This window comes from Trachemys scripta, chromosome 10 (genome assembly GCF_013100865.1).
Source record: "Trachemys scripta elegans isolate TJP31775 chromosome 10, CAS_Tse_1.0, whole genome shotgun sequence".
NCBI lineage: Eukaryota > Metazoa > Chordata > Testudines > Emydidae > Trachemys > Trachemys scripta.
In genome coordinates this window covers 23620283-23634948 of record NC_048307.1, presented here as the reverse complement: position 1 = coordinate 23634948, position 14666 = coordinate 23620283, and the positions used below count along the sequence as shown (strand labels likewise).

Below are 14666 nucleotides of genomic sequence, written 5' to 3'. Positions count from 1 at the left end.
CGGCATTTAGTGGCTTATTTGCAGTATTCCATAAAGCCCTTCCTAGGAAGCCTCTGTATGAAGGCTAAGCCTTGTTCATGTCCTCTTTAGCTTTCTTGTCACCCTTGGTCTCTTAGAGAAGGACAAAGTCTGTCTCATTATAGTGCCTCCACCTGAGTCAGCAAGAAGGGTTATCATGAGGACTGGGAATAACTGATGTCATATTGACTTGGTTTGAGATTATACCAAATAATTTGGATACTAATGGGTTGCCTTTGTTCTTAAGACTGGAAAGCCAAGAAACTACTTTTTGGGGGGGGATCATCTGTTGGTCCAAATAAACATAAAAAGAGTTTGCATGTCCGCAGACTTGAAGCTGGCTTCCACAAAGACAACTGGTTTGTCTCCTAAAATTAGGTGTGAGGATAACGGTATTAATTTAGGAACAGAGCCAAGGAGCTTTGAGATATTTAACCAAATGACCTTCAGCCCCAGATTGAGGATATTGTGACCCTTGTTGCTATTTTTTGAAAGAAAAAATGGCTTTATGATTTTTATGGGTTTTAAGAAATTTTGAAAGACAAACTTCTAACTAAAACTATTACAAATCTTAACCAAGTTTAAACAACACAGTTATCAAATCAAAATCATAAGTGGAATTTGGTTAATAAATTTCCAGTAATATGGAACGGAATCAACAATTGATTATATTATTGCATTAACACCATCAGTCAAAACTTGAATAATGAAGTTACCATAACATAAGAACATAAGAAAGGCCGTACCGGGTCAGACCAAAGGTCCATCTAGCCCAGTATCCTGTCTATCAACAGTGGCCAATGCCAGGTGCCCCACAGGGAGTGAACCTAACAGGCAATGATCAAATGATCTCTCTCCTGCCATCCATCTCCACCTTCTGACAGACAGAGGCTAGGGACCCCATTCCTTACCCGTCCTGGCTAATAGCCATTAATGGACTTAACCGCCATGAATTTATCCAGTTCTCTTTTAAACTCTGTTATAGTCCTAGCCTTCACACCCTCCTCAGGTAAGGAGTTCCACAAGTTGACTGTGTGCTGCGTGAAGAAGAACTTCCTTTTATTTGTTTTAAACCTGCTGCCTATTAATTTCATTTGATGACCCCCTAGTTCTTGTATTATGGGAATAAGTAAATAACTTTTCCTTATTCACTTTCTCCATATCACTCATGATTTTATATACCGCTATCATATCCCCCCTTAGTCTCCTCTTTTCCAAGCTGATAAGTCCTAGCCTCCTTAATCTCTCCTCATATGGGACCCATTCCAAACCCCTAATCATTTTAGTTGCCCTTCTCTGAACCTTTTCTAGTGCCAGTATATCTTTTTTGAGGTGAGGAGACCACATCTGTACGCAGTATTCAAGATGTGGGCATACCATTGATTTATATAAGGGCAATAATATATTCTCTGTCTTATTCTCTATCCCCTTTTGAATGATTCCTAACATCTTGTTTGCTTTTTTGACCGCCTCTGCACACTGCATGGACATTTTCAGAGAACTATCCACGATGACTCAAAGATCTTTTTCCTGACTCGTTGTAGATAAATTAGCCCCCATCATATTGTATGTATAGTTGGGGTTATTTTTTCCAATGTGCATTACTTTACATTTATCCACATTACATTTCATTTGCCATTTTGTTGCCCAATCACTTAGTTTTGTGAGATCTTTTTGAAGTTCTTCACAGTCTGCTTTGGTCTTAACTATCTTTAGCAGTTTAGTATCATCTGCAAACTTTGCCACCTCACTGTTTGCCCCTTTCTCCAGATCATTTATGAATAAGTTGAATAGGATCGGTCCGAGGACTGACCCTTGGGGAACACCACTAGTTACCCCTCTCCATTCTGAGAATTTACCATTAATTCCTACCCTTTGTTCCCCGTCTTTTAACCAGCTCTTAATCCATGGAAGAACCTTCCCTTTTATCCCATGGCAGCTTAATTTACATAAGAGCCTTTGGTGAGGGACCTTGTCAATGGCTTTTTGGAAATCTAAGTACACTATGTCCACAAGATCCCTCTTGTCCACCTGTTTGTTGACCCCTTCAAAGAATTCTAATAGATTAGTAAAACACTATTTCCCTTTACAGAAACCATGTTGACTATTGATCAACAGTTTGTTTTTCTATGTGTCGGACAATTTTATTCTTAACTATTGTTTCGACTGATTTGCCCGGTACAGACGTTAGACTTACCGGTCTGTAATTACAAGGATCACCACTAGAGCCCTTTTTGAAATATTGGCGTTACATTAGTTAACTTCTAGTCATTGGGTACAGAAGCTGATTTAAAGGACAGGTTACAAACCTTAGTTAACAGTTCCGCAACTTCACATTTGAGTTCTTTCAGAACTCTTGGGTGAATGCCATCTGGTCCCGGTGACTTGTTAATGTTAAGTTTATCAATTAATTCCAAAACCTCCTCTCATGACACTTAAATCCGTGACAGTTCCTCAGATTTGTCACCTACAAAAGCCAGCTCAAGTTTGGGAATCTCCCAACATCCTCAGCCATGAAGACTGAAGCAAAGAATCCATTTAGTTTCTCTGCAATGACTTTATCGTCTTTAAGCGCTCCACTGGTTGTTTAGCAGGCTTTCTGCTTCTGATGTACTTCAAAGGTAATAACAAAATGTTTTTTGAGTTTTTGGCTAGTCGTTCTTCAAACTCTTCTTCGGCTTTTCTTATTATATTCTTGCACTTAATTTGGCAGTGTTTATGCTCCTTTCTATTTGCCTCACTAGGATTTGACTTCCATTTTTTAAAGGAAGTCTTTTTTATCTCTCACTGCTTCTTTTACATGGTTGTTAAGCCACGGTGGCTCTTTTTTCAGTTCTTTTACTGTGTTTCTTAATTTGGGGTATACATTGAAGTTGGGCCTCTATTATGGTGTCTTTAAAAAGTGCCCATGCAGCTTACAGGGATTTCACTTTAGTCACTGTACCTTTTAACTTCTTTTTAACTCTTTAACCCCCTCATTTTTGCATAGTTCCCCCCTTTGAAATTGAATGCCACAGTGTTGGGCTGTTGAGATGTTCTTCCCACCACAGGGATGTTGAATGCTATTGTATTATGGTCACTATTTCCAAGCGGTCCTGCTATAGTTACCTCTTGGACCAGCTCCTGCGCTCCACTCAGGACTAAATCTAGAGTTGCCTCTCCCCTTGTGGGTTCCCGTACCAGCTGCTCCATGAAGCAGTCATTTAAAGTATCGAGAAATTTTATCTCTCCATTTGGTCCTGAAGTGAAATGTTCCCAGTCAGTATGGGGATAATTGAAATCCCCCACTATTATTGAGTTCTTAATTTTGATAGCCTCTCTAATTTCCCTTAGCATTTCATCATCACTGTCACCGTCCTGGTCAGGTGGTCGATAATAGATCCCTTATATTCTTATTAGAGCATGAAATTTCTATCCATAGAGATTCTATGGAACATGCGGATACACTTAAGATTTTTACTTCATTTGATTGTACATTTTCTTTCACATATAGTGCCACACCGCCTTCCCTCCCCCTCCCCCCCCCCGGCACAACCTGTTCTGTCCTTCCGGTATATTCTGTACCCCAGAATGATTGTGTCCCATTGACTGCTTTCAGTCCACCAGGTTTCTGTGATGCATATTATATCAATATCCTCCTTTATCACAAGGCACTCTAGTTCACCCATCTTATTATTTAGACTTCTAGCGTTTGTGGACAAGCACTTTAAAAACTTGTCACTGTTTATTTGTCTGCCCTTTTCTCATGCGTGAGATCCTTTTTTATGTGAATGTTTATCATCTGATCTGGCCCCTACTTTATCCTCTTCCATCCTCTGCTCCTGACTGTAACCTGGAGATTCTCTATCATCAGAATAACATATGATTAATTCTTGTGCGTACTTTACCCTGGAAATGTAGTCAGCTTCTTAGCTCTCTGAAGCAATACAAAGACTGCTTCAAAGTTGCTACTTACCGAATGACTTTGTAAGAATGGGTTCAGTTCAGATTATTAATCAGTGACACATGAACTGGCCAAACTCAATCAGTTTTTATTAATCAAAGATTAGGTGTGTAAGATTAATCAGCAGAAACAGATTAATACACTTATCAGTCCAGGCCTGTAGCTTGCACAGTTCTGAATTGGTCATCATTTCATGTTTTGTTTTTTTTATTCTTTACTTATTTACTTCTTTCTACAGTTGAGGTTAGCCGTTCACCTAGCACTATCCAGTCACCATCAAATATCTTTTTTGTGGTCAGCAGGCTAGAGTAAATCATAAACTAATACACCCTAATTTTTCACCTTGACATACTTAAACAATGTCATTATATTTTGCCAAACTTAAACACACAACCTATTGTCTTTGTTAACGGCATAATACTTCTCAATAAATCATTTCATTTTGCCCTTTGCAGTTTGAAACACACTTGGAGAATAATGTCAGCCTCTTCTATGCACCTGTGAGATAGTCTGTTTCCCTTTCTACTCCTTTCTTTGGTTTTGGTTGCAATTTCATAGCTTTTTATACCCAGTCACATTTATCCAACAACTAGACATGCAGTTAAAAATACCTTTAAGCAGCCATAAAAATAGGTTATGAAAATGTGTCATGCTATTAGATAAATCTTATACTGCTTGTAGAGTGAAAATCTATCTGCTAATACTTTTCTATTGTTCCATTTAGCACAGTTTGCGCAAAGCTTTAGGAAATTTGGCCTAAATGCCAACAACTTCTACAGTGAACTCTTTTCCCCACCTAATGTATCTCTATAATGCAGAGTAATCAACAACCTCTAACTTCCCTTTTTGGGGATAGAGTAGTTTTACGCTGGCAGCTTTTATAATCCAGGGGATCCAAAGTGATAACTTGGGTCATGGTGGATAATCAGCTGAATGTGTGCTCTCACTACAATGCAGTGGCTAAAAGGGCTAATGTGATCTTTGAATGTATGAACAGGAGAATCTCAAGTAGGAGTACAGAGATTATATTACCTCTGTATTTAATACTGATGCAGCTGCTGGTGGAATATTTTGTTCAGCTCTGGTGTCATAGATTCAGGAAAGATGTTGGTAAATTAGAGAAGAGCCATGAGAATGAGAAAAGAATTGGAAAACATGCCTTATAGTGAAAGATGCACATAGCACAATCTATTTAAGTTATCAGTGAGAACATTAAGGGGTGACTTGAAGTTTAAAAGTGTACACAGGGAATAAAAATTTGATAATGGGCTCTGCGATCTAGCAGACAATGTTATAACATAATGTAATGGCTGCAAGTTGAAGCCTAACAAATTCAGATTGGAAATAAGATTCAGATTTTTAACAGTAAGGGTAATTAACAGATTGGAAAAATTTACCCAGGGTTGTGGTGGAGTCTCCATCAATGGCAATTTTCAAATCAAGATGTGCTCTAGTTCAAATAGGAATTAATTGAGGGAAGCCCTATATCCTGTGTTATACAGGAGGTCTGAGCAGATGATCATAGTGGTACCTTTCAGCTTTATAATCTTTGAATAGTTGGTGTAAGTCTGAATGGATGGGCGCTGTGTGTTCAGCCTGTAAGTGTTGGGGCTGCATTCTGAAGAGAAGGACTATTTATAAACTCCCTCAAGCTAAGTTCAGGCAGACTGTTTCTGCTAGCTTTCTACCAGGGATTTAGAGAAGTGTTAAATTAAGTTTTTAATTACTTTCTATGTCTTCCAAGAGAAAATTGTTGATATCTGACTCTTGTAGCCTTTAATGGCAGAACAAACATCAACCTTTAATGCCTTCCATAGATCGGTGGAAATAGTGAGAGCATCCCCACTAGAATTCTTAGGGCAGTCTTTTTCTTTTTCTCCTTCATATTTCTAACAGGTTATCATTGGCCCTCTAGACCATTAACCTTTTGGACCTGTCTCCACTGGTAACTATTTTAAAAGTATGCCATTGTTGCTATCACCTGTTCAGCTCTTACTGTTACTAAAGTTGGGAGCCCTACTATATGCCGCCATAATTGTAAGCACCATGTTAATTAGAGCTGTTAACATCAGGAAAGTAGTCTCTTTTCATCATGTTTGAAAAATCTAAAATGTTTCAAAAATTTGTCTCTGGCAAATGAAATAAATCCTGCATCAGGGCATACAGAATCCCTTGTTATATAGAATCATGCCATTACACTAGAACAGTTCTGTCTTCTAGACACAGAGGGGAAGAATCACTGGATGATTTTGCAAAGGAATCGTGGTGTTCTCTCCGTACCTTTTAGAAAGTGTCATCATCTGAATGCAAAATTGTCAGCTGTGGCAGCGTTTAATTGCAAAGTAATTGGATCAGTACTTAGACATCTTTCAAAGGGAGTGACTGGGAAATGGAGTTCTCCTCCCACATTCCTGAGGCTTCCCCCTTCTTCACTACTTAGAGTCTTTCTTTTCCTTCTCACTCAGGGTGCTAGCTGAGGTATTGCTTTTCAGATCACAAAGCTTGTGCTATAATAAATGGGGTTATAAACTGCAAATCTTAATTCCACTTAGTGCTAATTTGCTTTCCATGACTGGGTCAGTACAGCACAGAAACCCTCCTTCCCCTCCCCCCCCCCCCCCCCCCCATGGATTTTGATTCCTGGAGGGAGATTTGTATAATTTAAGGAGATAAGATAGTCACATTTTTTCCTTCACTGTGGGGGGAAGAACAAACCACTGATCTCCAAGAGAGAGTGTAGAGGGCTTTAGCATGCTACAGATTGATTGATGGTCAATCCTGCATGCCTTTCCCAGGCAGGAGGGGCAGACCCAGAGATTGTTCTGTATTGATCCAGTCACAGGAGGTGAAAATATCAGGTAAGTGAAATTGAATTAATATATTCTTGTAATATTTTGATTACTGTTTGTAATATCAAACAGATAATCTGCATCCAAATAGTAATATAAGAAATGTTTCATAGTGAATATAGATCTTAATATGAACTTCATAAAACTACTTATGATATTGTTGGATGGTGTCCAGTGTTCACGCAACACTGTCAACATGAAACGTAGTAAATTTGAAAAAACATGAATAGTAGTTTTAGGTACTATACATGTTTCTGAGTTCCCATATTGATCTTTGTGCTTTTAAAATCCTATTTTTATTTTTAAAACTCTTTCTCTCTCCTCTGGTGCCACATAAAAGATTAACACAAAGAACACAGGGAACTAATTGACTATATAAGGAAAGCAGTAAACCTGAAAAAACAAACATTTTTCTCCATATTCCTTCAGTTTTATAGTAATCTTAAATACTTTTTGTTCTAACATTTTCAGACAAGTGTGACTTTTATTTAGGTTGATAGTAATCCTCCAGGAATTCAAAACACACGGAAATGTGCAACTCATGAAATTTTCAATATGAATGTATAAATGATGCTTTTTTCTTTTTACATGTGACATTATCATATTTAGCTTTGTTTTTCTACTTCAGCTTTATGGCAAAATGAAAAATGGATATAAATAATGTATTACAGCATTTTCATCTTTGGCTAAAAGAAGCAAAGAGGATTCTAGAATGGGGATTCAAAAGACTCTGGGATTTGAGATAAGGGATTTGGACAATGGATATTTGATATTATCATAGGTCAGGACCTTGGGATAATAAGGTGTTTGATTTTTTTGTTTGTTTTAGTGTGGGAGGCTTGAGGGTTACAGGTTCAAAGTGTACATAGAAATGTCTAATTGATAAGCAAATTTCAGATACCCACACGTCTGTGCATGTGCACATTTATTCTGTTGTGGGTTCGTTTAGGGTGATTGTTGCCATAAAGAAATGGATAGACTTTCCAATCTCTTAGTTTTTCTAAGATGAAACAACCAGGGGTGTTTTTTTTGTTTTTTTTTTTTGAAAATGGGATCTTAGAACATGAACATTTTTGAAGTATTTTACCTTCTCTGCTGTTATGTGATGGAGATACAGTAATGGTCAGATCAGTACTTTGAAATGCAAAGCTGAAGGGATTTTAAAAAGTTTCTGCCTAATTAGATATTGAGTCATGGTATTTGGAGAGCTCTTTATTTGAATGATTCCTATTCTATTATTTTGGAGTTTACAGCTAGCCAGGGTGCTATAAAATGCATTTGTTTTATTTTGTTTTTGATTTCTTGTTAAATCAACCATCTGAACTTCCTGGCTTTTAAATGTGCTATAGCTAGTTCTTGATAGCTTACATTAGAGGAGATGGGGGGGCCTGTTTTCATGCATCTCTAACGTTTTGATTTTGGTGAATAAATTTTTTGTTTTGTTTGTCAGCTCTGATGAAGTTATACTGATTTCTGTGGAAAGCAGAAATTCAACAACAGTAACAACTGCAAACAATTCAGGTATCCAAAACTAACCTTGGCATGTATACATCCTAATCCAAACAGATTTGATTACTATAATTAAACTACCATAGTAGCCTACAAGTAATGCTTTTACTCTTTTTAATTATATCAAAATATAATTTTCCTTGGTTGCTGTTTAAGAAGAGTAAGAGCAACCCATCAGTTATGATTAAAACTTCCATTTGCTTTACCTGTCTCACTAACCATGCTTGAAAATTTTTCTCACTAACAATTAGCGCTTTTTGAGAGCACTATCCAGTCGAAAAAGAGTTTAACATCTGTGCTGGCCCACTGTCTGTGAGCATTCCTAAATACGTAGTGTAGAGGCTTCTCCCTAATCTTACAGAGGTGTCTTTGGACTTCAGGGGCCCCTCTAGAAGAAATCTTGGCTGTCTGACTTGATTGCCAGACCATTGCATTGGGGCAGAGAGGGTAATATTGGGCATTCTCAGTGAGTCCCTGTGTCATTCACTTACGGCTGATTGCCGCATGTATGCCTACAAGTCTATTTGGTAATTTTCTGGCATTCCACTTATTAGATGGACATTTTTGTATCCTGCATCAACCAGGTTTATTAATTGAAAGTTGAATTTTTTAATCTTTTGTGAAAATTGTTTCAGATATTCAAAAAAAATTAGTTTCTACACAAGCAGAAATTTCCACTAAAGCTCAATCCAAAAACAAGGTAGGTTAAGAGTTTTTCTCATGCTCATCTGCTAAAACTTAAAGTTACATTTAATTGTTTGTACATAAAATAATGAAACAAAACCTGTTTTTTCAAATGTGGTGTGGTGATGGTCGTTACTTCAGATCATTTACCATTCTGTGCAGATACAGCACATTTTGGTTCCTCTTTGGCACCTTGCAGAAGGAGGGACTGTTGTGCCCATTGCTGTTATCTCATTTTCACATCTTAAAGGTGAACTGCAATGAAAACAATATTGGGTTTGTGCTGCCTTCTACTTCTCTGTAGTTCTTGTCTACTCCGGAAGACTTTAATGCCTGGAGAACTGGTGAAATGATGAGATCACAAGAGACCGAAAAGTTCAGCATATGAAAGGGAGAAGGAATTTTTTCTCTGTTCCAAAACTTTGGTTTTTTGTAAACACCTATTCAACTTCAGTGAATAATAGTTTGGGTAAAGGATAACTTTTTAAAAATTCCGCACCGCCATCCCTGAAGTAAGAGCTCACCATTAGCATACTTTGAGATCTCTAAGCAAAATCAGGGAAGACGAGGCTTGACATTATTCATATTTCTAATGTGGAAAAAATAAGCGGAACTTTTTTAGGCCATCTTCATACATCAGAAGGAAACAAAATAAAGTGCAATTCCAATTAAAATAATTATGTACAAGTCACCTTTTAAAAGCAGAAAGTATTCCCTACATAAAACTGTAGCAGTCGCTTTTAGCATTCTTAAAAAAGATAACCCTTAACATCGACTGGATTATAGAACACACAGAAAATATGTCCCTCGTCTCTTTGCTTTCTTCTAAGGACTCTGCATTCACCCACCCCCCCCCACACACACACACCCAAAACTCATCAGATGGAATATCTATTCTTGAAATTCCTAGGAGATCTGCTGTACAAGCAGGCTAAGGAAGGAAAAGATCGGGGAAGCAGACCCTCCTCTTTTCCTGTGTACTTGGCAGAATTAGATGCTGTTTATAATTTTGACAGATAATTATGTTTATTTTTAAAGCTTTTTTTTTTTTTTATGGAGGGGATTTGACACTTTAATAATAGTAGACACTGGTATTCAAAAAGTTAAAGCTTTACCCCCATTAAAACACAAATTGTCAACATCACATGTCAACATATACAAAGTAAATATCTTTAAATCAAACTGTACTAAGTTTTCAAGCAGCATTTTTGTTTTCCTGTCAATAAATTTTGATCATCATCAATGGAAATATTTTTTCATCTTTTTGTGTGTACACGATGAAATTGACATTTACCAATAAAAATCTAATTCTTCCAAGCCTATGTAACAAGTATTAAATATTTTCATGTTTTGGTCCCTTTTGATAAGCAAGGTGAAATTCAATCTCAAACACTTTGTCAGGAGGCTGTGTTCCTATGGGACTGGTGACCCAACAAAAGGCCCTCATCTTGCAGGCAAAATTTGGGCTAGGAAACCATATTGTTTGCCAAGATAAAGTCAACAAGAGTGGTCTCTAAAGTCTAAAGCAGACCTGTGAACTTATTCTTCAAAAACTTTAACATAAGGACTTTAGCTCTTACATTACTGATATATAGTCTCAACCTTAACTTCACCTTAGCCATTTTTTCCTGGAATTTTTTCCTACACTAATAATGGTTGAATCATGTCATTTGTGGTACGCATTAATTGGTCAGTGTAGATTCTGCTGTTGCACACTAAAGCTTTCCTAATGCTCTTTAACATAGTGCCATTTGAAACACGTTAAAGCACACTAGGGAACCTTTGGTGTGCACCAGCAGGTCTATGTGAACCAATTAATGATCAGTACATTAGTGCACTTTAGAAATCACATCTCCTTAGAGTGCATTTCCCCACTGTGTAGAGAAGTACTTTAGGTTGGGTTCATCACTGAAGATTTTCATTTAACATTAACTTTTCAAAATGTAGATTAAATGTTACACCCAGTCTTTCACATAGCATAGTTTGAAAATGCTATTCAAAACCACATTTCTTATTTAGTTCAAATCAGAGAATATTTTTATATAAGCCAATTTGTAAATTATATTATTTAAGCAGGCTAAGCTTGTGGTTAGACTTTAGCAACAAAACATGTTCAAATTATATCAATTTTTTTTTTTTTGATGGTTTGTGTCCAGATTGTTCTAAATCACTTTAATGGTCAGTTTACACACAAAGCTTCCTGACTCTCTTCTCTCCCCCCCCCCCCCCGCCCCAAAATAAATAAATAAAAAATAAAATAAAAATCCCTGCTTTGGTTAATGAAAAGTGGGACTGGTGGTATCAAAAGTGCAAACACTGGTATATATGGGGCACCTGGTGTTTATTTTTGCTACCATGTAGTATAAGCCTGCTCGGGAATATTTAGACAAGATGGTGGTGGAAAAACTGCTCTCTTCCAACTATACTTCTGCTACCAATGGTGGAACTGCACCAGTGGGAACAACTGCAGGAATTAGTGGAGGGGAAGGGAAAATAGTGTATATAAAACCTAATTGTTTAAAATCTGTACAAAACCACTATACAAACACTTGTTTAGTTACATTAAATGATTCCTTAAGTTTACAATTGAATTACTATATTTAATAAAATAATAAACAATTCTACATCTTCCCTTAGCAAGAGGGGAAAAAGGCTTTATTTCAGACAATCCTAGAAATAAGAAGTTTACTGGCAGTCTTGTGCGTTGGCAAGCTATCTGAAAACTTATCCTAAAGCATTTCTACTTAGAAGGAAACTAGTGAAAAACTGTCTGTGTAGATTTGCTCTTAGAGAGCCAAGACCTGTATAATTACCATTGAGATGCATTAATGTTTATAAAATCCATCTTTTATAGTTTGTCCTCGTACTGTTGATTGATTGGCTAGGTGATCTACTGTGATCTATCAAGTATATTTTTAATGTCTGAGTTCTTACAGATACTGACACTTATACACTGTACTTATTTCTGTTGTTTTTCACATCTACAAGAAGTTTTATATAAAAATGAGCATTTCTGGTAGTTTAATTTTCAAGTAAGTTTGCATCCTGACAGTTCATAAATTTTAACAGAAGTATTTATACACATATTTATAATTAAGCCATTGTAAAAAAAATTTAATTGGAATTGCCATTGTTTTTACAGTGCACTGAAGAAAAAACAAAATCTGCAGTGATTGATCTAACAGAAGAAGAAAAGCACAATTTTGATAAAGGTGAAAGAAAAAATAATTTTGTTTATAGAGATGCTGAAAATGAGAACTTAAAATGTAATAGGTGCAAGTATGAATGATTTGATTTAGTATGAATGAATGATAGTAATTCATTTTAAACCTAAGAGAAAATAATCTTGTGGAGTTGTGAGATTGGGACCCATTCCTTAAAAGAAAAAACTTTCTCCTGAAAGGAACTGCTTCTGCATATCTCCGCTGTAGTAGAGTACCTTGCAATCCAAGAACAGTTCTAAAGTAGTTTGTTTTTTTTTTAGGGATGTATGACTCATGGATCCAGTGTCCCAGCTGTAATGATATAAAACCCTGTTACTGCAACTGTTCCTAGTCCCTCTCTTCAATGATGCAAGCAGATGTCAGTCATTAACTGGTGTTTCACTAAGATTGAAGGCTGCATCAGACCAATCTCTTCCCACCTGCCTAATAACTGAAATAGGAGCCAGGAACCCAGAGCCAATTAGTCACAATACAGCCTGATTTGCCTTCTTAAATATTCCCCATAATGAGGAGAGACTCCTGTTCCTCATCCGTGTGTGGGTGAAGACTTGCTCCCCACCACAGAATGAGCTGGCTACTTGCCTACCACTGCTCCTGCAATGAGAAGACCCCAATTAGGTGCAGAGTGTTTTATGTTTAGGTGAGGATGAAGTGTGGTAACAAAGGATAAGGGAGACATAATATGGACTTTCATGGGTCATATGTTTGGAGAACTCTAGTTGCTGGTAAATAACATTCTTTTTGCTATAAATCATCTATAATTGTCCAGCTTCAGGATTTGAACTCAAGTAGTTTGGTTTCAGTAATAGTTGTTACTTGGCGATATACTGCCTTGGGGTGATTTGTAATCTCATAAACTTTTGTAAACTAAGCAGTATTTGTTCTAGGTCAAGACCTGGATGGGAGAACTCAGGGTGCTGCAGGAAACAATATTAGTGGCTGGCTTGGCAGGTTACCTTCTTCCTCTCTGTGTACAAAACTAATGCTCTATCCTGGAGTTAAAAAGCACTGTACTGTTGTTGATGTTGTGTTTTGTATGAATTTTAAAACTGGATCAGAATCTTTGTAATAATTTAAGATCACATGCCACTTTTTTGCAATAGAATAGCTGTTAGGCAGTATCTTGGAAAAAATTCCAGCTTCCTAAATTCTTCCTGCAGGTTTCTTTTTTGTTCTTCTTCTAAACTGCCATGTTAGTGTTCCTGTCCTGTTAAAAGGCTCTTGCATCCCACCAAGAGAATGTTGCATTTTAGTGGTGGATATTTGTGTAGTAGTTTGTAAAATATGTGAAACTCAGAAATCATTTTGGAATGGATGAAGATGATGTATTTAATGTAAGATCTTAGTTAGAGATATTCAGCTAAAACTCTGTTAACTGAGTTGGTGGTCTGCATCTAGTGTGAATAGGAAGTAAGAGCATAAGAGTGGCTATACTGGGTGAGAGCAATGGTCCATCTAGCCCACTATCTCTTGTCTTCCGACAGTGGCCAGTGCCAGATACTTCAGAGGAAATTAACAGAACAGGTCAATTTATCAAGTGATCCGTCCCTGTCATCCACTCCCAATTTCTAGCAATCAGAGGTTAAGGGATACCCAGAGCATGGGGTTGTATCCATGACCATCTTGGCTAACAGCCATTGATACACCTATCCTCCATTAACTTATCTAATTCTGTTTTGATCAAGATGAAAATATCAAGCTGGACAATTAAATGAAATAAAGACTGAACTATCTCCCTTACTCTCACTTAATTAGCCCGTACATGTCCAGCTGAAGCACTTTAACAGTGTGAACAAGTTTACACTCTACTGTTTGTGTGTTTTGTAGGTAAATGGAGATTTCATTCTCCAGGGTCCTCAGTCTAGAACGGGGGTCGGCAACCTTTCAGAAGTGGTGTGCTGAGTCTTCATTTATTCACTCTAATTTAAGGTTTTGGGTGCCAATAATACATTTTTAACATTTTTAGAAGGTCTGTTTCTATAAGTCTATAATATATAACTAAACTGTTGTTGTATGTAAAAGTTTTTAAAATGTTTAAGAAGCTTAATTTAAAATTAAATTAAAATGCAGAGCCCCCCGGACCGGTGGCCAGGACCAAGGCAGCGTGAGTGCCACTGAAAATCCGCTCACGTGCCGCCTTTGGTACGCATGCCATAGGTTGCCTACCCCTGGTCTAGAACCTTGCACAATCCTGAGAAATCCTCAGTATGTAAACATAAACCACAAATCTGTGAAATAAGGTTCTTAACCCAGTTCACTTGCAATAGTTGGAAAATTACAGTATTTAAAACTTGCATTTTGTTTACAGGTAAGTTAAAAGAAGACCAAAATTCTGTGTCAAACAAAAGTAATTCAAAGAAAGCAAGCCCCAAATCAAATCGCCTTGAGCCACCAGCACAAGCATCACATCAGGTAATTTTCTTTTTCTTAAGCTTTTTA

At 37.1% G+C, this 14666-nt stretch overlaps 1 protein-coding gene across 2 annotated transcripts in view; it reads left to right on the top strand.

Moving 5' to 3' along the window:
* ATF7IP2 (activating transcription factor 7 interacting protein 2) overlaps positions 1–14666 on the top strand; it is a 64716-nt gene that overhangs the window by 44296 nt on the left and 5754 nt on the right. For both annotated transcript variants that reach the window (XM_034784782.1, XM_034784783.1), the window contains exons 7-11: positions 8261–8331; positions 8955–9019; positions 12146–12215; positions 13115–13174; positions 14536–14639. In XM_034784782.1, the coding sequence (XP_034640673.1) occupies positions 8261–8331; positions 8955–9019; positions 12146–12215; positions 13115–13174; positions 14536–14639 (370 nt within the window). The remainder of the gene's footprint in view (positions 1–8260; positions 8332–8954; positions 9020–12145; positions 12216–13114; positions 13175–14535; positions 14640–14666) is intronic.